The sequence below is a fragment of the Pimephales promelas genome, chromosome 14, assembly GCF_988280905.1.
Source record: "Pimephales promelas chromosome 14, fPimPro1.hap1.1, whole genome shotgun sequence".
Taxonomy (NCBI): Eukaryota; Metazoa; Chordata; class Actinopteri; order Cypriniformes; family Leuciscidae; genus Pimephales; species Pimephales promelas.
Genome location: NC_142782.1, coordinates 907989 through 930498, shown reverse-complemented (window position 1 = coordinate 930498; position 22510 = coordinate 907989). Strand labels below are relative to the sequence as shown.

Sequence of the window (22510 nt, the reverse complement as noted above, 5' to 3'; positions counted from 1 at the left end):
TGCAATTCCTTCTGGTATCAGAATGTTGCTGGGAGGCATTAATTTCCCATGGCCACAGCACTGACTCACAATATGGATTTATCTGATAGGCCTACTGGGAGATTATGCTTTTCTGCAGTGACGAAAAATAAAACTATAGGGCTTTATACCAAAAAGAAATTATTACTATTCCTTATATAATCTCATATTGGAACAGGTTAGTAGAGAATGTCCCTTGGAAAAACGTTTGGTCTTTGCCTTTTAAATATATGCTTAATAATAAAGTGAGAGAAGTTACGTTTAAATTAATTCACAGATTCTACCCAGTAAAGTAGCGGTATAAACCAGATATTGAATCTGATTGCTCTTTCTAAGGTCAGATGAAGATATTTGCCATTTATTTTGGAAATGTTCATACACAGAAAAATTTTGGTCAGATGTCCTTGAATTCATCCAAACCTTTTTCGTTACGGATTTCTCATTTTGCTTTAAAGATGTTTTCTTTGGTGTGGTTGACCTTAAGACGGATAAGGAAGGAAAGTATTTAATTATTAATCTTTTATTTCTACTCGCTTAATGTAAGTTCAGGGGCTCTAAACCCTTCTTTCCTGTGTTTGAGAGTGAAGTCAATGAATACTCGGACTCCATAAGATATTCAAAGAACTGTAAAGCTCTGAAGACTGTGCAGATATACTCAAAACTTGTGACATGTGTGAGTGAATGAAATTGGAACTCATAACTATATGGTATGCTATGAATTGGACTGCTTGTTGATTAGCCTTGCTGGACTTTGCAGACCCCACTGGATATAATTTATTCATGTATGTACTTTATTTATATATTTATTTATGTATTTGTTTTTGTATGTATGTATTTGAATGTGTTGTTTGTATTTGCAAATGCTGTCAATAAAAAAAAAAGTCCCACTTCCGCATTTCGCCGTTGATGTAGTTTTCCAGTCAAAGCTGCGCTCCAAGTGCGCAGCGCGATTGAAAACAAAAGCATTTCCTCTTTGTTCCACTGCGCAGACTCACGCAGCGCATGCACACACATCAGGAAAGAGTATCAGTGCAGTGAAGACGTGTCGAGAGATCCCGATCCTCATGATTTCTCCTGAACTTCAGCCACTGCTTCCATGAGGGAATGCGAAAGACATCCGAGGATGAAGCGTGTTTCGATGCGGATTAAATGTCTCGGATGAACACATTGGGTACAGTATCATGTTTCTACTTAACAGGATCATTCGTCCCGTTGTTTGGTCGTGCAGATATCTTGCATGAAGCGGAATGGAGTCTTAAATGATCTTTATTTGTTTTAATAGTGAACATTTAGGCTTTTAAATAAGGTCATTTAAATAATAATTCAACAAATAGGTTAGACAAACACAAGACATTAGCACATGTATAACATTCATAAATACTCAAAAAGTATTTGAAGACACACGTAAGAAAGTAACTTAGCAAAATCCTTTACATTAATAGTCTTTAACTATTATGTGCTACGATTTACATGAGTCATTTGATACAATCGAGCATGACAGATACAAACCGGTCTTGAACACATAATTAGCCATTCATGCTATTTGTCACTTATTAATTTATATGGGTACAATATGTTTTTGTGTTCATGCACACCCATCTGCTTTATATAATCGGACTAGATCCGTTTAATTAAGGTGTGGCATGAAGGGAAAGTTTTACACTCATCTTTTCTCCTCTTTTGTGTAAACGTTTACCGAACAAGAACAAATGTGGGCGGGGAAATTAAAAACTATTAATTGGATGGTGGTTTGCTATTGGCTGATCTCATGTGAGTGACAGGTTATAGCCCCGCCCTCTTCATCAGAGAAGAGATGATGCGAGAGGAAGTGATTCTGATTCAAGATAAACACTAATGATGTGCACTGATAAGTCAATTAGAATATTCCATAAACTAAATTAAGATGACTTTAGCAATCATGACGATGTGGAGTTGACAATGAGTGTGTTTCCCCGTGTGTGCAGATGTCCTTCTCATGTGTTGTCATTGCTTCATTACTCCTGGAGTTGGCCCCCGTCGTCCCGCAGCATGGCCGGCAGCGAGCGCTCAGGGAAGTCCTCGTTCTGGCCCTCGTTCGGCAGCTTCCGGCCGCGGCAGGAGCGCGTGATGCTGTCCCGCAGCGAGAGCACGCCGGGAGAGCCGGTCCTGAAGATCACCATCACCGAGACCACGGTGATCGAGGACGACACCGGCGTGTGGAACTCCAGGGCTCTCACGTACCTGGCGCTCTGGTACTTCTTCAGCTTCTGCACGCTCTTCCTCAACAAGTACATACTCTCGCTGCTGGAGGGAGAGCCGAGCATGCTGGGTAGGTTTCCCAGATGTGTGACGTGTCCTTCCCGCTGTGATTTAGCCAAACAAAGAGAAGAGCAATAAACCTCAGTCTTGGCAAATAAAGCATGAACGTGAACTTGGCCTCTATTCAGGAGATCAGATCGAACTGCACCACTAAATAAACAATAGATATTTCCAGGGTTCCCTCGTCAAATAAGATTAAAGTTTATTTACATTTATCCCTTAAATTACATATTTAGATGTTTTTTTCCTTGGAAAAAAAAATCTCCATGCCTTAAAATATTTAGAATGTAACTCGACACCCTCACCTCATTTAGTATGCGCAGTTCTATGAATATGCAAATGAGCCCCACCTCCACTCTCTCACTCACTCACTCAGAGATCCACTGGTTGGCATGTAGGCTGTGCTGTATACATATATAATTGGCAAAAAAGATTTAAAATCACATTACATTATAACATTGTAACTACATATGGCATATTTAATGTCCAACAACAAATATTTGAGCAAAATCATAAATGAAATGACTAAACCTTTCCAGCGCAAGAAGGCTCGCACGTTGTTTTCACACACACCCAAACGCCGTGCGCACAGAAATTCGTCTTATACACTGTTTAGTGCGAGATACAGATGTTTTTGCACTTGAATAGACAAAACGTATAAAAATATGCCAAAATATCCTCGTAAACGCAGTCGGTTTTGTCTTGAGTGAGTGTAAACAGTTGATCGAGAAAAGCATGTGTGTCAGTGTATTGGATCGGTGCGGCTCTTAAAGTGACAGCGTCCTAATATTCCTGCGGCCGCATATATAATAATAACACCAATCAAACAACAGCAGACAGAATTCACTCGTTCTTGTGCAACTATGTTCTTAATGTATATTTTACAAAATGCAGTGTTTCTGAACCAGAATACCTGACAATCTTAAAACACTGTTTATTTCAATCATTATTTTGTTTGGTTGTATTTATTTTTGTGATTGTGAATGTTTTATTTGTTATTTTTTAATTACTGAGTGTTTACTTGTCTTTAATGCTAGACGCTATTTTTCAGATGCGCTCGCAATATCTGTATTGCCTATATCCTATATCATTTATTTATAAATATCGCACAAACTCAATAAACTGTCCAATAAAGGGGACTATGGAAATAAAAGTTAATGAAAAACAAAATGCTTAAAATGATTAGATGTGTTGCATTACTGAATATAACTAAGGATCACAATGCAAACATAAAATATCCCGAAAGCCGCCATTTTATTTTTGCAAAGTGTGGTTTCATATTTTCCCAGAATTCCGACCTGAAATGTTTTCATGAGATAAACTAGATTTATCTAAAACCTAATGTATTGTTCGTTACCTCAAGTGTGCACTGATTGTGTTTTCTCTGCACGTGTGTGTTAGGGGCCGTCCAGATGCTCTCCACGACTGTGATTGGCTGTGGTAAGATGCTGGTGCCGTGTCCGCTTTACCAGCACAAGTCCCGCGCCGAATACCCCTCCAACTTCATCATGATCATGCTGTTCGTGGGACTCATGAGGTGCGTGTGTGTCCGTGTGTATAACACACACCACTCTATTACAGGAGTAGTTCACTCTCCTCCTCGTCATCCAAGATGTCCATGTCTTTCTTTCTTCAGTCGAAAAGAAATTAAGGTTTTTGATGAAAACATTCCAGGATTTTCTCCATATAATGGACTTCAATGGGAACCAAACGGTTCAAGGTCCAAAAGACAGTTTCAGTGCAAACTGTTCAAAGGGCTTTAAACGACACCAGACGATGAATAAGGGTCTTATCAAGCGAAACGATCACTCATTTAATAAATAAATAGCAAAGTTTAAGTTTTATAAGCTCAAATGCTCGCCTTGCTCTGTTCTGTGATGCGCGTTCGTGACTCTCCTGTTCGAACTCGTTTATCAAAATAAACAAATCTTTTTTCTTGTCATTTGGGTCATTCGACGAACGAAATGAATGAGTTGACTCGGGAAAAGATTTGTTAATTTTGATGTTTGCACTGAAAGTGTCTTTTGGACCTTGAACCGTTTGGTCCCCATTGAAGTCCATTATACGGTTCAAGGTCCAAAAGACAGTTTCAGTGCAAACATCAAAATGAACAAATCTTTTTTCGTGTCATTTGGTTAATTCGACGAACTAAATGAATGAGTTGACTCTGGAAAAGATTTGTTCATTTTGATGAACGAGTTCGAACAGGAGAGTCACGAACGCGCATCACAGAACAGAGCAAGGCGAGCATTTGAGCTTATAAAACTTAAACTTTGTTATTTATTTATTAAATGAGCGATCGTTTCGCTTGATAAGACCCTTATTCATCGTCTGGAATCATTTAAAGCCCTTTGAACAGTTTGTACTGAAACTCTCATTTGGACCGTTTGGTTCCCATTGAAGTCCATTATATGGAGAAAATCCTGGAATGTTTTCATCAAAAACCTTAATTTCTTTTCGACTGAAGAAAGAAAGACATGGACATCTTGGATGACATGGGGGTGAGGAAATTATCAGCAGAAGTTTTTTTAAAAGTGAACTACTCCTTTTAGATAGAGATGGTGTGATGTTGCGTATGTGCGTTTTTAACATGAACATGTTTGAGTGTAAAGTGGACGAGTGAGAAGAAAGTAGAGCAAAAGCTGACTGTGCTTCAGATCTGCTGCCGCTTGATGGATTGATGAAAAGCAAGCGGTGAAACTTGTTCTACGGGCCACGGCTCATTCTCCTCCGCGTGTGTGTGTGTGTGTGTGTGTTAGGTTCACGACTGTAGTTCTGGGTTTGGTCAGTCTGAAGAATGTGGCCGTGTCGTTCGCGGAGACGGTGAAGAGTTCGGCCCCCATCTTCACCGTCATCATGTCCCGCCTCATACTCGGAGAATACACAGGTGAACACACACACACACACACACAACTTACTGTGCAAACACACACAACACTGCTGTGGCGCTTCAGAGGACACTCCCAAAAGTAATTAATTACACCAATTTTGGTGAGTCTAACTCATTGCCTCTAGCGCCACCACCTGTCCAAAGTTTCGCTCATGTTTATGCTAATAACTTTGGAACTATAAGGGCTTGAAACAACATTCCAACATTTTCCCAAAAAACTACTTTTTATAACTCCTCCTAGGCCGATTCTTTGACTTTCACGAAAATTATAAACATACCAACAAAAAGTTTTGAAATTCAAGTCGGTTCGTCAAACCCTTTTCAATAAACGCACAAACAAATTTTACGTAGCGCTTGCGAAAGACAGACATAAGGCTGCATCTCCTCAACGTTTAATCGAATTCAGACCAAACTTGGTACATATCATCTCAAAGCATGACCTGAGGCTACATGCTGCGTTTCGGCGCAGCGCCACCTACTGGTCCGGAGAAATGAAAATGACTATTTTCGCTCTTAACTTCTGAACGGTTTGCCCAAAAATCATAAAAGTGGTCTCGTTAGATTCAGGATGTCATTCCCAGATCGGCCATTTTGGCTTTCGGCCATTTTGAATTATGTGCTAAAATTCTGTATTTTTTGAATGCATGAACGAATTGTTACAAAACTCGGTATGGGTCATCAGTACAACGCCCTGAAGAAGACTGAGAAGTTTCAAAATGGCGCCACCTAGTGGTAAATTAATTTTTCAAATGCTTATAACTCTTATTTTCATGAGACTCATTAGACTCCCAAATCCTTGCCGAGTCCAACGATACCAGACTTGCCAGGTTTCGGCATATGGTTTTTGCAGCGTTGTAATTCGGCACTTAAAATACATTTGTGTATATCTTCGAAACCGCTAGTCCGATCGAGACGAAACCACCGGCAGATGTTTGGAAACATAGGTTGCTGGCTATTCTATACGCCAATGCCCAAATATCAAAATATTGATAGTAAGTAGTAGTAAAATTCAATAAACGTCGTGTCAGTCATTTTTGACGTGTTTTTTCACATATAATGTCTATAATGTATTAACTCACTTTTTCTAGTTCAATCAACTTAAAATTTTAAGGCAACCCAGGTTACTTACTTTTTTAAGTTAAACCAACAATATTTTTTTTTACAGTGTAGTAATCACAACATTTTTTCTTTTGTCAAATCAACTTAAATAATTTATTTAGTTCAGATAACATATAATTTTGAGTTTCTGGTGGTTAAATTAATCTCCTTCATTTTATTAACTCACTTTTTCCAGTTCAATGAACTTAAAATTTTAAGGCAACCAGGTTACTTACTTTTTTAAGTTAAACCATCAATATTTTTTTACAGTGTAGGCTCTCTCTGAGGACGCATAAAAAAATGGTGGGACTGAGCCTCTTGGTGGCGCAATAATAGAGTAATAGAAGAATTTTGTGATGTAAAATTCTATACTTAACAAATGCATTGCTTTAACATCACGAAACTCAGTGTGTGCCATCATCAGCACCATCCCCTGAGGGTACTTTTGAGACAGCGCCACCTTTTGATCAAACGTTATAATTTAATTTCCAAAAATGCTAATAAATTTGCCTATTGTAATGACACTGGTCTTAATAGATTCCTTGGGTCACTCCAAGAACACCGATACCAAGATTGCCGTATTTGGATGAACTTCCTGTCCGCCATCTTGATTTTCATTTAATACCTACTTTTTCAAACTCCTTCTAAACCGTTGGTCCATTTTTCACCAAAATCGAACTGTATCATCTCCAGACCGTACCGACTGAAAGTTATGGATTTCGTGTCGATAGACGAAAAAGTTTTCGTATAGACCATTTCCCAAGATGTAAACAACACTGGTCCAGAAGCACTTCCTGTTTCAGTTTTTTAAAACTACATAAAAGCTGGGATAAAATACAACCAACAGAACATTTAAAACTAAATCAAAAAGTTAAACAAACATCTTTAAGATGTTTTCTTTACATGTGAAATAAAGAAAACAGTTACAAACTGAAACAGGAAGTGCTTCTGGGCCAGTGTTGTTTACATCTTGTGAAATGGTCTATACCGCAGCAGCGAAATGAGGCATGATGCCAAAATGACTATTCAGGCTTTATATCTGCAATGCCTTCACATATAGACACCAAACATTGCAAGTGGCATTGTCTCCCTCTGACCACACCACATCAATTTCGTAACTGCGCCACCTATTGGTCGAATGTGATAATCCATTAAATCATATTTTTAGTTAATGTATGTGATTTTTCAATCATTTTGCCTAAATTCACATTTAAATGTCTTTAATTGCTGCAGTTGGTCTGACACTCCAGCCACGTTGGGATGTCTTGTCGTCTTTGCGCTTGGCCCCGGTGATGGCTGCTTGCAGCTATGTTTTTTCTCTTGCAATTCCGATTTTTTTTTTTCTTGCAATTCTGTTTTTTTTTCTTCTCAAAATTGAAAATAAACTCGCAAACTGTGAGCTATAAAGACTGAATTACGAATGTGAATTTGCAATTGCAAGAAAAAAAGTCAGATTTGTGTGAGTAAAAAAGTCGCAATTACCTTTTTTCATGTTTATTCAGTGGCAGAAACAAGCGTCCACACTCGGCTCAATCTAGTAGAGATATAACACATGAACATGAGGACTCAGTCCTAATATTCATCATCATTCTGCTGAGCTAAAAATACACAATTATGTCAGACACTAATGCTTACACTCTGTCCCTGACGTCCAAAAGTGACCCTACAGGTTTGATTAAACATGAGGAAAATATTTTATATTTTTTTTAAATATGTTGATAGAACAAAATTCTTAACTCAGTTAAGGTCTTTATTTGACAAAGTTATTTGGCAAAAAAAAGGCAAGCTACAGGTTTTACTATGCAAACAAAAATGCACAGAAAAACTAAAAGCTGACAGGAAAAAGCAAACCTTGACCACAACATAATCAGTTATTAATATTTGGTTGGTTATCTCTTGTTTCTGCATGTCCTCATTTATTTGTATGACAGTCTGGACAAAAAATATGTCGGCACAATTTATAATGTTTCTTTGAGTTATAATCACAAATAAACTATAAACTCTAAGCACAACCATGCAATATGAGTACTAAATCTGAAACATTTATAATAGTATCTGAGAATTTTTTCCCAGGTCTGCGAAATTTTTAAAAGTTTCAAATATTATATTTTATTAAAATGTTTACATGGATTCTCAAATATGTGACTTTCTGTGTTTACCATATCTGATTTCATTTTGATACCTTCATTTCCATACTTTTTTTAATTTTGGTGAACTATAAACAATACATGCATGCGGTTACAGATTCTGATTGTAAGTGACAGCTAGTGGTGGAAACGGGTACTGCAGTCTGATTCAAAATATATAGGAATAACACAGACTTTTTAACTTGAGCCAGTATTCAGTCGTCTGTGTGTGTGTGTGTGTGTGTGTGTGTGTGTGTGTGTGTGTGTGTCAGGTTTCTGGGTGAACGTGTCTCTGATTCCTGTGATGTTGGGTCTGGCGCTCTGCACTGCCACTGAGATCAGCTTCAACATGCTGGGATTCTCCGCCGCGCTCTCCACCAACATCATGGACTGGTGCTGCTCACACACACACACACACACACACACACACTGAAACTCTCTTCACTCTTAAGAGTAACACTCTTCCTCTCTCAGCTTACAGAATGTGTTTTCCAAGAAGCTGCTGAGTGGGGACAAGTATAAGTTCAGGTGAGTGCTGTTGATTTGTGTGTGTGTGTGTTAAGTGTTGTACGGTAGGGGGCGCTATCACGCTGTGTGTGTTTCTAGTCCTCCAGAGCTGCAGTTTTACACCAGTGCCGCCGCTATGGTCATGCTCGTGCCCGTCTGGATCTTCCTGATGGTCAGTCCCTGCAAAAACACGTCCGAGACCCGCTTTCATTAAACGCTGACCGCATCACAAACATGCTAAGCACACACACACCCAACAATACACAATTATCCCTTTCATAGCAGGGGAATGGCAATCTTGTCAAATGTAAAGAAAAATAAAAAAAAGTAAATAATTTGATTATGAATAATTAAAGAGACTTAAATAAATTGATTAAGTTAAATATATAACATTCTATTTAAATAAAAATACATAATACTTTTGCTTGAAATAAATTAATAAACACAATTTGATGTAAATGGAAAATACATAACCACATAAAAACAAATAAATGATTAAAAAAATGATTCAAATGAAACACAATAAATATATAACTAAAAAACATTTAAGGTAACAAAATAGTCTACATAAAATAAACAAATTGACTAAATAAACACATTTTTTTAAAAATAAAATAAAAGCAGTGTAAAAATGAGTAAAATTAAACTAGGGAACTAATTAAGGAAATAAATAGAGAAATTTGATTTTAATTATAACACATGATTGAAATAATTAAAGTAAATTAATAAACTCACATCCAGTCCGGGGGGAAAAACACACAATGATGTATTAATTCTAACTTACATTTGTCATAGTAAATATTCATGAGAATCTGTAGTGTTAGTGATGCATGTGAAGGCAGATATTAATGAAATCATTTGATTAAAGTAAATATATTAATAAACTTACATCTAACAAAAGAGAGGGGGGATGAAAAAACACCCAAAGATTTAATATTTCAAGTATAATTTTTTTTCACAGTAATACTCGTGACTTTATTGTATGCTGGTGTGTGTGTCCCGCAGGATCTGCCGGCGATCGGGAAGAGCGAGCACAGCTTCAGTCTCTCTCAGGACGTGGTTCTGCTTCTGCTGTTCGACGGCGTCCTCTTCCACTTGCAGAGCGTCACGGCCTACGCGCTCATGGGCCGCATCTCACCCGTAACATTCAGGTGCGCCTCCTTCACACAATCTTTTTTGATTCTCAAAAAAACATTCAATATTATTATCAATTTTGAAATGTGTGTGTGTGTTTAGTGTGGCGAGCACCGTGAAGCACGCGCTGTCCATCTGGCTGAGCATCATCGTGTTCAATAACTCCATCACTCTGGTGTCCGCTGGCGGGACGGTGCTGGTGTTCGTGGGAGTCCTGCTGTATAACAAGGCCAAGCAGATGCAGAGAGACACGCTGGTCCGTCACGCTCTCAACCAATCAGCGGAGGCCGAGCTCAAGCACATGACTCACGACGACGTCACGTCTGCCAAATGAATCCTGCGTTCCTTTAAATGGATAATTCACCCAAAAATGAAAATTACCCCAAGATTTACTCACCCTGAAGTCAGCCTAGGTGTAAGTGACATTATTCTTTCAGACGAAAACAATCGGAGTTATATTAAAAAATGTCCTGGCTCTTCCAAGCTTTATAATGGAACTGGATTACCGTTTCTGTTTTGAAGTCCATAAAAGTACATCTATCCATGATAAAAGTGCATCTATCCATGATAAAAGTGCATCTATCCATGATAAAAGTGCATCTGTCCATCATAACAGTGCATCTATCCATGATAAAAGTGCATCTATCCATCATAAAAGTGCATCTATCCATCATAAAAGTGCATCTGTCCATCATAAAAGTGCATCTGTCCATCATAAAAGTGGATCTATCCATCATAACAGTGCTTCAGCTCCAGGGGTTTATAAAGGCCACATCATGGATGCACTTTAATGGACTTCAAAACATAAACGGACATTATAAAGCTTGGAAAACCCAGGGCATTTCTAATATATCTTATTGTATTTGTCTGGATGAAGAGTGTCATACTAGGAAAACTTCAGGGTGAGTAAATCATGGGGTAATTTTCATTTTTGGGCAAACTATCCCTTTAAACACAATGAAAGCTGGCTGTGGGTCCAAAGCGCAGGAATCAATAATCAAAGCTTCAGTTTTCACAGGGATCATGCCTCACTGTATATATCTGTGGTTTTGGGACACAATAATTCAGCTTTTTGGTGGTTAATTGACAACCAAAAGACTTAGAGAAACGCTGCGATATCGTTTGGTGTTTCTACATGTGAGTGAGTGACCCTCACCAGCAAATATCCAGCTCGTATTTTACCTTAAAATCGAAAAATAAGGCACTATATTTTGCATTAAGATGATAAAGCCTGTTTTTAAGACCACTTTATTTTATTCCTACTGATTTATTGTCAAGAAAATAATGTCAAAAATCCCTGAAATTAGGCTTTCCGCATAAAGATTTAAGGTGAAATATGACGGACGTTTCTCCAAGAGTATTTTGTAAAGGCACTATTTCTTATAAAGTTCATTTACTGGTCTCTCATTCCACAAAACACAAGCAGGTTTTGTGTATAGTAAATGCAATGATTGTAGCGGACCACAATCTTCGTCCAGCCCATGTTTGATCTCGTTTAATCGCCTGTTTTCTTACAGGAAACTGACAGAATTATTTTCCTTCTTGTCTCTTATTTTGTCTCTGGCCCGTCAGAGATTCACTTGTTTGAGCAGTTTTAAGATTGTGTCCATGATATCAAATGACTTGAAGTTTCCCTGTGTTTTCTGCCTTACGGATGAGATGGTTTATTCCATGTGTTCTCTCTGTTTAATCTCTGTGAAGCAGAGGATTTGTCAAATACTTGATGAAATGGCAAGGGTATGTATGTCTAAACTGTGGTGGCTTGATATAAAATTATGTACTGTATGTTTTTGATAATGTACAATAACCACTAATTGGATTTGTCTGTATAATTTGATCTTTATTTGTGCATTGATAACATTTTGAATTTCTTTATTAAATGTATACAGTGCAACTTGTGCATTTTTTTGTAGCTAAAAGACCAACTAAAACTAGCTAAACTCGAGCTAAGTTTAAATTAGTTAAATACATACATGATTGCTGAACTGTTCTTGGTAACAAAGTGGGCTAATTTGATGTATTTTCCATTATATTATTATTATTGTTCTCGGGTTTATTTCACACAAGGCCTTATGCTACATTTGCCAATTTTAACAGTAGGCCAATAACATTTTGATCGACGACATCTTGAGATGATCATACATTAATTATGTCGTATTATTTGACATAGTTTGAGAAACATGAAACACAAACGAGTAACTGAATTAATAATCGTTAAAAATAATTTCAATTCCAGGCGCGAATTGCGTGGTCACGTGGTACATGTCATTTCTCAGCGCTGGTGACGAGCGACCAATCGCATTATTCTGTTATGAAATATGCAAAATATAATGTAAATTATTAGATAACACAGGTAAAAAAAATGTTTTAATGACATGTAAAGCTGGTTTTATAATAAGAACAACAAAACCAATTCATATCATTAAATCGTGTTTAAAATGTGTTTTTATTGCATGCGTCATACATATTGTGCGATCCACTAAAGCGCCGGCAGGTGGCGGTGTGATGTCATGGAGATTTGCGCCAGTTTGCTCTTTGTTTGCGCTGCTCTGGCGCTGCGCACCATAGATATATAGAGACTAGATACCCTATTGCCCGCTGGAAAACGAGAAATTCGGCCGCCATCTTGAACCGGTCGTATTCCTAGTTTCGTTGCGTGGCAGCAGATTAGATGCCAGAGCACTGTGGAGCATTTTCCTGTTCTAATCGCCGGACCACCGAAAATAGGGCTTTTCACAAGTAAGTCTTAACATTACCGTACTATTGGTTGTATTTTGTGAATAGAATATTACCAGATAATCGAGAAGGAGCAAGGATATTTGCAATTACTGTACTGAAATCGTTGTGAAATGCTGTTTACTGCATCAGCCGGTGTTCACCCGGCATGGAGAGGTGGGGTAACTGTTAAAGTAATAATTACAAAAGCTTCTAGGTTGTCAGATAAGCATTCAACTGCCCTGTCAATTTTTATTACAGGTGGCTGCGTTCTGTGTGTGAGAGAGAGAGAGAGAGAGAGAGAGAGAGAGAGAGAGAGTGAGTGTGTGTGAGTGAGTGTGAGTGTATGTATGTGCGTGTGTATGTGCGTGTGTCAATCATAAACTGTTTCTTCAACTTATTAAAATATCTTACTTTACTGCTACTATCTGTTTCTGCTTCTTTATTATATTTATAGTGTGTGAATTATAAAATACATTATATCCTTCATCACATATATTGTGTCTGGTCACTTTATATCTTATATCAGAATATTATATTACTGTTAACCTACAATGGACATTAAAATACTCCGAACCATGTGTCCTGTATCATAGCTACATGAATGACCTTTGCAGCAAAAAAAAAAAACGCGTGAAAATCAGTTCAGTATTCAGTGAAATATGATTAATTTAATGCGCTGACAGCTCATTTCACCTGCCATTCAGATCACACTGAGCGGAGCGGATGACCGGTTTAAGATGGCGGCTCCAATTCTCGTCCGTGCCAATAGGCAGTAGCGGTCGATAGGGCGTCTACCTATATGATATCTATGCTGCGCACCGCATCGACCTGGAAGTAATTGGCCGGAAGTAGGAGGAAGTGAATCGTTTTTCCGGTGTTGTGAAAACGCGCCGAATAAATCACAGGTGGGTAAGGAAATATTGAAAAACTTCTACAGTGTTAATATCAGCTTATTAGCGCGTTATTGTTTTAAAGTTTAAGCGCGCGTGCTGTTTCTCTTGTTGTGAGAGTGCATGAGAGCTCTCGGACGCGCGCGTGAAGTTCATGTGAATCTGACGCTCGGCTTAACGTTAAACATAAACACACTAATAATTCTGTATTCCGTGATTTTTTTTTTTAGTTCTGCAGGAACATTCTTTACAGACAGTGCGGTGGAGAATCGCCGAATCATTTCATATTGTGTTTATTATCACCACATGGTAACGTTACGTTTCCAAAACATAGTTTTACACATTTGTTGAACTTCGTAACATGTAAATCCTCCCAGAACTGTTTTCTGATAATCAATGACAGAAAATAAAGCGAAATAACAAGACCGAGTGAACTCACGTGACGCGGTCTAGCCATTTATAAGATTGTGGCATCAACTTTATCAAGCTTTACTGAATGTGTGTGTGTGAGAGAGAGAGAGAACGAGAATGTGTGTGTGTGTGTGTGTGTGTGAGAGAGAGAGAAAAAAAGCGAGTGTTCGTGTGAGAGAGAGAACGAGTGTGTGTTTGTTTGTGTGTGTGAGTGTGTTTGTATGTACGTGTATGAGAGAAAACGAGTGTGTGTGAAAGAGAGAACGAGTGTGTGTTTGTATGTGTGTGTGAGAGAGAGAACGAGAGTGTGTCACGTGTGAGGGAGCAAGAGAGAGAGTGTTTGTTTGTCTGAGTGTGTGTGTGTGTGTGTGTGTCTGTGAATCCACCTTCTCTCCTCTGGTGTTGCAGTGGAGGTGATTTGGAGCTGATGGGGGACGAAAAGGAAACCTGGAAAGTTAAAACGTTAGACGAGATCCTCCAAGAGAAGAAGCGCAGACGAGAGCTGGAAGAGAAGAGCGACCCTAAACGAGTAAAGAACGTAAGAGAGTCAGTTCATCATCATACGCTTCGATCTGACTCATGAGTGCTGATCATAATCGGGGGGTTTTCAAACCGGCTCAGGGGAGACGATTAGAGGAGGGGTCAGAGGTCAGGGGAGACGATCAGAGGGGGGGGGGGTCAGAGGTCAGGGGAGACGATTAGAGGAGGGGTCAGTGGAGATTATTAGGGAAGGGGTCAGGGGTGACGATTAGAGGAGGGGTCAGAGGTCAGGGGAGACGATCAGAGGGGGGGGGGTCAGAGGTCAGGGGAGACGATTAGAGGAGGGGTCAGAGGTCAGGGGAGTCAATTAGAGGAGGTGTCAGAAGTCAGGGGAGACGATTAGAGAAGAGATCAGATGTCAGGGGAGACGATTAGAGGAAGGGTCAGAGGTCAGGAGAGACGATTAGAGGAGGGGTCAGAGGAGACGATTAGAGAAGGGGTCAGAGGTCGGGAGACGATTAGAGGAAGGGTCAGAGGTCAGGGGGGGGACGATCAGAGAAGAGGTCAGAGGTCGGGAGACGATTAGAGAATGGGGTCAGGGGAGACGAGTAAGGAAGGGTCAGAGGTCAGGGGAGACGATTAGAGGAGGGGTCAGAGGTCAGGAGTTGCGTGAGGAGGAGCATATCTGGGGCCTGAAGGTTTGGAAATCCTTGTAAAAATTCATATGCAGGTAGCATGATGTGTTTTAGGGGTGTAACGATTCACTCGTTTTCTCGATGCATCGATTATAAATCCTGGCGATGCATATGCATCGATCCTGAAACATGTATTTTGAATCGTGAATCGTTTATTTACGTGAATAATCGATTTAAAAGGCTAAGAATCGAATTAATCACGATTTTATAGCGATTCAGTGGTTTAAAATATATATAAACACAACCTTAAAGTGTTCCTGGTACAAGCTGCCTCACGCATTGGCCGTCATACGACATCCGCATTTGATTGGTTTCAGGCGCTCACACACCCCTGATTTCTCACGCTGAAGCCCGGTCGGTCAAATGCCTGAAAGATGAGTTTATCTTTCTACCTGTTGAGCTACTCATGTCGTGATCAGCTTGTATTACCGCAAATTAGTTAAAATCTCCCGGAATCTAGAGCGAGCGTGCATACGAGACAGAGGTTGTGCTGAATGTGCTCCAAACCGCGTATCGCGCGTTCACACGCGGCTGCACGCACTCGGCAGAGAGGGAAAGCGAGCGAGAGACCACCTTGCGTGTACGGAGAGTCCATGTAATAAATGAATGAAAGCGTTTTATTTCATAGTGCCCATGCAATGGCATGGCAGCTTTATCAATGGCTTGAACGGTTTGCCTCAAAACTATTGCTTTCTCGACAGAGAGCTCAGCTGGAGAGCTCAAACATGGACTGCTCAAAAATCTGTAGTTAACGTTTTGAAAGCATGAGAGCTATGGGACCGAACGCGAGCAAAATCCACTGAAAAGATGATAACGAGTGCACTGAGAGGACGCAAAATGAAACTAATGAAAACGTCTCCATTAATTTGTGCATGTAGTCATTTAATGCAATACTTTAAAAGCCTTTTTCAAAATATTTGCCACTTGCAAATGCTAATTTGTTGGCCATTGAATTTTTTTTAATAATAATATATTCATTCAAATTAAAAACAAACATGAACTAACATTAACAATGGACAAAATCCCCACTATCTGATCCCTGAAGGCCGCTGTAGGCTAATTCAAACCCAGACAAAGATGGGTGAAGCATTGAAATAATACTATAATGCATATAAAAAATTAAGAATCGAATCGAATTAATCGAATCGCATCGAATTTGGATGTGAATCGCATCGAATCGAATCGTTCTGAATTTGCACAAATCGTTCATGAATCGAATCGAAAACCTATGAATCGTGAATCGAATCGATTCGCTGTCTACCCAAAGATTCACAGCCCTAATGTGTTTTAATCAGGGCTCCACATCAGGCCTTTTCTTGTGCCTTTTCTTTCGGTTTGACTGAAAAATGTCAAAATTGAAAATACTGTGGAAACAAAGACACCTACATCTTGGATGCCCTTGAGGTAAGATAAAACATATCAAACATTCATTTCAAAGTGAACTATCCCTTTAATGTGGAGCCCTGCTTTAATCATCACGAAATATGAATTGACTGATGATTATGAGCATGCAAGTTTATTGTAAAATATTTAGTGTCTCTGTACATTTGCTGCCATTTCCAGTCGGATGTGTTTTGTGTGACAGACGGATGATCGGGAATCCAAACGGGACACTCCGGAGGAAGGAGAGCTACGAGACCACAAGATGGAAATAACAATCCGGAACTCACCCTACATGCGGGAGGACTCCACTGAAGACAGGTCTCGCCTCACCCCAACTATTGTGTGTGCTCAGATTGACCTGGAAAGCCTCAGTAGAAAAACCTAAACATGCTCAAAATTCAAACTAAAAATGCTAAAACTTTTACCAAAAAAAAGATTGTATAATGTGTACATGTGTATCTGAATGCACACGGCAGAGAGACTGGCTTTAGGACCCAGCGGAACAGCTCATATAGAGATATAAGCCCATCTAGAGTCATGAAATATCATGTGTTATTATTTCCCACAAGAGGTCGGCAGAGACACAATGTAAGATATTTAGAGCTGAATTAAAAGGGTTATTTATGCACTAAATTGTGAGTTATTTTGAATTTAAGTTGAAAGGATGTGGGGAATCTGCTTACATTACTGTTTATTGATCAAATCGGGTCATTTAGAGGTAAATAAAATAAAAAAATACCCTCAAAAATGCATCAAAATGAAATAAAACAAGCTTTCTGGACAGAAATAAGTATAATTGTCGTGGCTTCGGGTCATTTTGACCCACGATGGAAAGATATGTTACAAAGTGTGAGGGAAGGATGAAGTAAAAGAGGTTTATGGGAACATGAGTAACGTGGACTCGTGTTTGTGTGTGTGTGTGTTTCTGCAGAGGAGAGGAGGACGAGTCTCTGGCCATCAAACCCCCACAGCAGATCGCCAGGAAAGACAAGTCCTACCACAGAAAAGAGGAGAAGAGGAAGGACAAGCGGCGGCACAGGAGCCAGTCGGACGAAGACGGTCAGTGTTTAATGCAGGGCTCAACATTTAAATAATGCATATGTTGAATAAAAGGGCAGGGCCTGTCACTCAATTCCTCATTTAAATAATGCACATGCAGAATAAAGGGGCGGGGCCTGCTATTAAACTCCTCATTTAAATAATGCATGTGCAGAATAAAGGGGCAGGGCCTGTCACTAAACTACTAATTTAAATAATTCATATGCAGAATAAAAGGGCGGGGCCTGTCACTCAGTTCCTCATTTAAATAATTCATATGCAGAATAAAGGGGTGGGGCCTATCACTCAATTCCTCATTTATATAATTCATATGCAGAATAAAGGGGTGGGGCCTATCACTCAATTCCTCATTTAAATAATTCATATGCAGAATAAAGGGGTGGGGCCTGTCACTAAACTCCTCATTTAAATAATTCATATGCAGAATAAAGGGGTGGGGCCTGTCACTAAATTCCTCATTTAAATAATTCATATGCAGAATAAAGGGGTGGGGCCTGTCACTCAATTCCTCATTTAAATAATTCATATGCAGAATAAAGGGGTGGGGCCTGTCACTAAATTCCTCATTTAAATAATTCATATGCAGAATAAAGGGGTGGGGCCTATCACTCAATTCCTCATTTAAATAATTCATATGCAGAATAAAGGGGTGGGGCTTGTCACTCAATTCCTCATTTAAATAATTCATATGCAGAATAAAGGGGTGGGGCCTGTCACTCAATTCCTCATTTAAATAATTCATATGCAGAATAAAGGGGTGGGGCTTGTCACTCAATTCCTCATTTAAATAATTCATATGCAGAATAAAGGGGTGGGGCCTGTCACTAAATTCCTCATTTAAATAATTCATATGCAGAATAAAGGGGTGGGGCCTGTCACTCAATTCCTCATTTAAATAATTCATATGCAGAATAAAGGGGTGGGGCCTGTCACTAAATTCCTCATTTAAATAATTCATATGCAGAATAAAGGGGTGGGGCCTGTCACTCAATTCCTCATTTATATAATTCATATGCAGAATAAAGGGGTGGGGCCTGTCACTAAATTCCTCATTTAAATAATTCATATGCAGAATAAAGGGGTGGGGCCTGTCACTCAATTCCTCATTTAAATAATTAATATGCAGAATAAAAGGGTGGGGCCTGTCACTTAATTCCTCATTTAAATAATTCATATGCAGAATAAAGGGGTGGGGCCTGTTACTAAATTCCTCATTTAAATAATTCATATGCAGAATAAAGAGGCGTGGCCTGTCACTAAATTCTTCATTTAAATAATTAATATCCAGAATAAAGAGGCGTGGCCTGTCACTAAATTCCTCATTTAAATAATTCATATATTCTGAATAAAGGGGCGGGGCGGGGCCTGTCACTCAATTCCTCATTTATATAATTCATATGTAGAATAAAGGAGTGGGCCCTGTCACTAAGTACCTCATTTAAATAATTAATATGTAGAATAAAGGGGCGTGCCCTGTCACTAAATTCCTCATTTATATGATTCATTTGCATAATAAAGGGGTGGGCCCTGTCACTCAATTCCTCATTTTATAATTAATATGCCGATTGAGGGGCGGGGCCTGGTTGAGCAGAACCAAACTGTGAATTGACCATTCACAAAAGTCACGCCCCATAGTTATGGTTACTACGCCCGTCAAACACGACCAGCGCGACGGATCGCCATGACGGGAAGAGGTGTACCCATGTGTGTCATGACCTTTTTTGGAGCAACACCTCGAGGCACAAGGGGTTCGGGAACATATTCAAAATATAAAAATACGCAGTGGAGCGAATGCTTACCGGTCTCAGCGAGATCTGAGTAACCCCATGACCTGCACCTCAGATGCACCAGCACAGCCTTGAAGAAGAGTGCATCAGCTGCTTTTGGAGAAATATATAACTTTTGCCTCAGATACAGGATTATACATTCGCTTTAACAAGCGGGTTTTTAATTACCACAGCAACCACTAGCGTAGCGTGTCATTCTGAATGTGATCTTCCCGTTTAAAAAGTAACTATACACAAGAGACGGAAGGTGCGGATAACCATACATTATTTAAGGTTATTTCTATTCGTTATGATATTGATATCTGAACTGATGTTGTGAAGTCAGCTTCATGTTTTCCCCGTTGCGAGCGCGCGCTCCTCTAAACTGTAGCCTACGGCGCTACACTGCTAGCGACTGCCGCTCGTTCCCCCGAGAATAAGAACAGTTTAAAAACACTCAATAGGTTCTGGTGTCCCAATCAATACCAAATCCTAGTTAGTAGTGTGTTAAACTGGAGGTTATGGAAAGGGGCGGGGCATTTCCCAAACACACTCGACGCGTTCGACCAATCACAACACACCGATCCAGCCGACCAATCAGAGCACAGTGTGCTTTCAGGAGGAGGGGCTTCATAGAGACAGGAAGTAAACAGAGCGTTACTGACAGACTGGGAAGAGAGGAGCCGCAACAATGGAGAATATGAGGAGAATAATCAACATTCCTGTTCTAGTCGAGCCTGAACACATCAAGCAGAATAGGGAAACTTTAATAAATCTTCCTCTGCATCTATAATCACATGCAGGTACTTTTCCATATAAGTACAACTGGAAAACATGGATGTACACAATAAGTGCATTGTGTTAAATGATTCATTTACATGTTCATGCATTGTGTGTATATAAAGTTTGACCTGTTCTGTCTGGTTTATTGTCTTCACAGCAGGGAAACACATTCGCACAAAAGACAAAGAGAAGGAGCGCGAGAACGAGAGGAGGAAGAGACAGTGGCAGGACGAAAACAAAACCAGGCGAGATTATGAGCGTCAGAAACGAAGAGATCAAGCCAGAGCTCACTCCCGCAGAGAGAGGTCCAACACACACTCACAAACACACACACACACACACACACTCCCGTAGAGAGAGGTCCAACACACTCACAAACACACACACACACTCCCGTAGAGAGAGGTCCAACACACACTCACAAACACACACACACACACTCACTCCCGCATAGAGAGGTCCAACACACACACACACACACTCCCGCATAGAGAGGTCCAACACACACACACACTCACACACACACACACACACACACACACACACTCACTCCCGCATAGAGAGGTCCAACACACACACACACTCCTGCAGAGAGAGGTCCAACACACACTCACAAACACACACACACACTCACACACACACACACACACACACACACACTCACTCCCGCATAGAGAGGTCCAACACACACACACACTCCTGCAGAGAGAGGTCCAACACACACACACACACACACACACACACACTCCCGCAGAGAGAGGTCCAACACACACACACACACACACACACTCACACACACACAGTTGTTATAAGGTCAGAAAGCACGGTTACCTGATTTATGATTGACAGTGATGCGATGCACGTGAGTCTCTGGTTCAGAAGTGTGTGTGTGTGTGTGTCTCCCGGCTGTTGAGTGTGTCGCAGCTGGACCTGACTTCAGTGTGTGTGTGTGTGAACCAGCAGGGATCGTCTGGAGCAGCTGGAGCGTCAGCGGGAGCGGGACCGTAAGGTGCGGGAGCAGCAGCAGAAGGAGCAGCGCGAGCTGAAGGAGCGCGAGCGCAGAGCGGAGGAGCGCCGCAAGGAGCGTGACGCGCGCAGAGACGGTACACACACACACACACCGCTCGCATCTCACTGCTCTGATCCAGTCTGACCTCTGACCTGTAATGCTCCCGGATCATAGTCACACTGAGCGTTCGTTGGGCAGAGCCAAACACGAGCCGTTTCCCTCGTGACTTTAACCACGATAACAGGATGTTCTCCAGCCTGTCGTCGGCTCCTCGTGACCTCTGATGTCACTTCCTCACATCAGAGCAGAGTGTGTGCAGGAGGACCCGTTCAGTGTTGGGCAAGTTACTTTTAAAAAGTAATTAGTTACAGTTACTTCTTCCAAAAAGTAACTAAATTAGTAACTCAGTTACAAATTTAAAAGTTTAAAAAACTATTGCGTTACTTTCAAGTAAAATTAAATTTTAAATGCTCAAATTTGACCCCACCCCTACCCCTATTTAACGGAACTTAAAACACATGTGCTTGTTCAATTATTGATGAAAAATCTGAATTTTATAATGAAATGGACACTTAATACAATACATTATTAACAGAAACATGAAACATTGTACACACATTTAAAAAAAAATGTTGCTGTGGGACAAAGTGAGACTAGCCTCCAATCAAATGCCATGTATGATGATATTATGTTTATATAGTGGATCAATGCAAATAACACAATATTTTGATATTTATTGCCCCTCAACAGGCCACAACTGGGCAAAATTAAATTAAGTTTGTTAAGCTGTTGAGTTATATGTTCTCATTAACTATATTATTTTATGTTTCTTACTGTTATTTTGTTTTTACTTTATGCTATTTACTGTTATAAATGTGCAAGAGTTCATTGTGCGCATGTGTGAACAAATGGGGACTTTTATTTTGACTCAACTTGTGTTCCTTCCTTGAGATGAATGTCGTGCTGCTGCTCCTCGCTCACTGCATTGAGATGAAAACGAACAAATAAATAACACTGAGAAATTGTATCTGGATTGTTCTTTAGAGGATGGATGATCGCAATATTGTGCATGGACATGGACATGAGCAATACCATTTAGAGAAGGCTACTTTTGGATTATTTGGCATACCTGTCTCTCGTTGATTGACTGGCTTGTGTTATTCCTTGTGTCCGTTATTCCTGTCCGACTATGCGTTATGATGGGTCGTTCGCAATTCATGAGCGTTAGCCGATAGTGATGATGGG

The 22510-nt window shown here is 39.9% G+C and overlaps 2 protein-coding genes across 12 annotated transcripts in view; both read left to right on the top strand.

The window, feature by feature from the left end:
- Positions 1-1008: 1008 nt before the first annotated feature.
- Positions 1009-11965, top strand: LOC120481277 (solute carrier family 35 member E2A). The gene is made up of 9 exons (XM_039674857.2): positions 1009-1189; positions 1983-2326; positions 3718-3853; positions 5076-5203; positions 8703-8823; positions 8905-8958; positions 9037-9109; positions 9943-10088; positions 10174-11965. Exons 2-9 carry the CDS (start codon positions 2047-2049, stop codon positions 10403-10405), a joined length of 1170 nt encoding a protein of 389 aa, XP_039530791.2. The 5' UTR covers positions 1009-1189; positions 1983-2046; the 3' UTR covers positions 10406-11965.
- Positions 11966-13533: 1568 nt separating this feature from the next.
- Positions 13534-22510, top strand: part of cdk11b (cyclin dependent kinase 11B) — a 49428-nt gene continuing 40451 nt past the window's right edge. The window contains exons 1-6 of one of the 11 annotated variants that reach the window (XM_089119225.1): positions 13534-13694; positions 14499-14628; positions 16851-16966; positions 17580-17707; positions 20414-20501; positions 21220-21359. In XM_089119225.1, the coding sequence (XP_088975351.1) occupies positions 14518-14628; positions 16851-16966; positions 17580-17707; positions 20414-20501; positions 21220-21359 (583 nt within the window). In that variant the 5' untranslated portion in view covers positions 13534-13694; positions 14499-14517. Of the gene's footprint in view, positions 13699-13738; positions 13989-14495; positions 14637-16850; positions 16967-17579; positions 17708-20413; positions 20562-21005; positions 21017-21216; positions 21360-22510 lie in introns of those variants that run through there. The other 10 variants (XM_089119224.1, XM_089119223.1, XM_089119220.1 and 7 more) reach the window with 10 other exon arrangements.

What these genes read in the sequence shown, in the direction of transcription:
- LOC120481277 (XM_039674857.2), top strand. Translation starts at nt 2,047, where the DNA reads ATGGCCGGCAGCGAGCGCTCAGGGAAGTCCTCGTTCTGGCCCTCGTTC. An exon ending in TCCACCAACATCATGGACTG is followed by an intron (nt 8,824 to 8,904) that starts GTGCTGCTCACA and finishes TTCCTCTCTCAG; the next exon opens with CTTACAGAATGTGTTTTCCA. An exon ending in GGGGACAAGTATAAGTTCAG is followed by an intron (nt 8,959 to 9,036) that starts GTGAGTGCTGTT and finishes GTGTGTTTCTAG; the next exon opens with TCCTCCAGAGCTGCAGTTTT.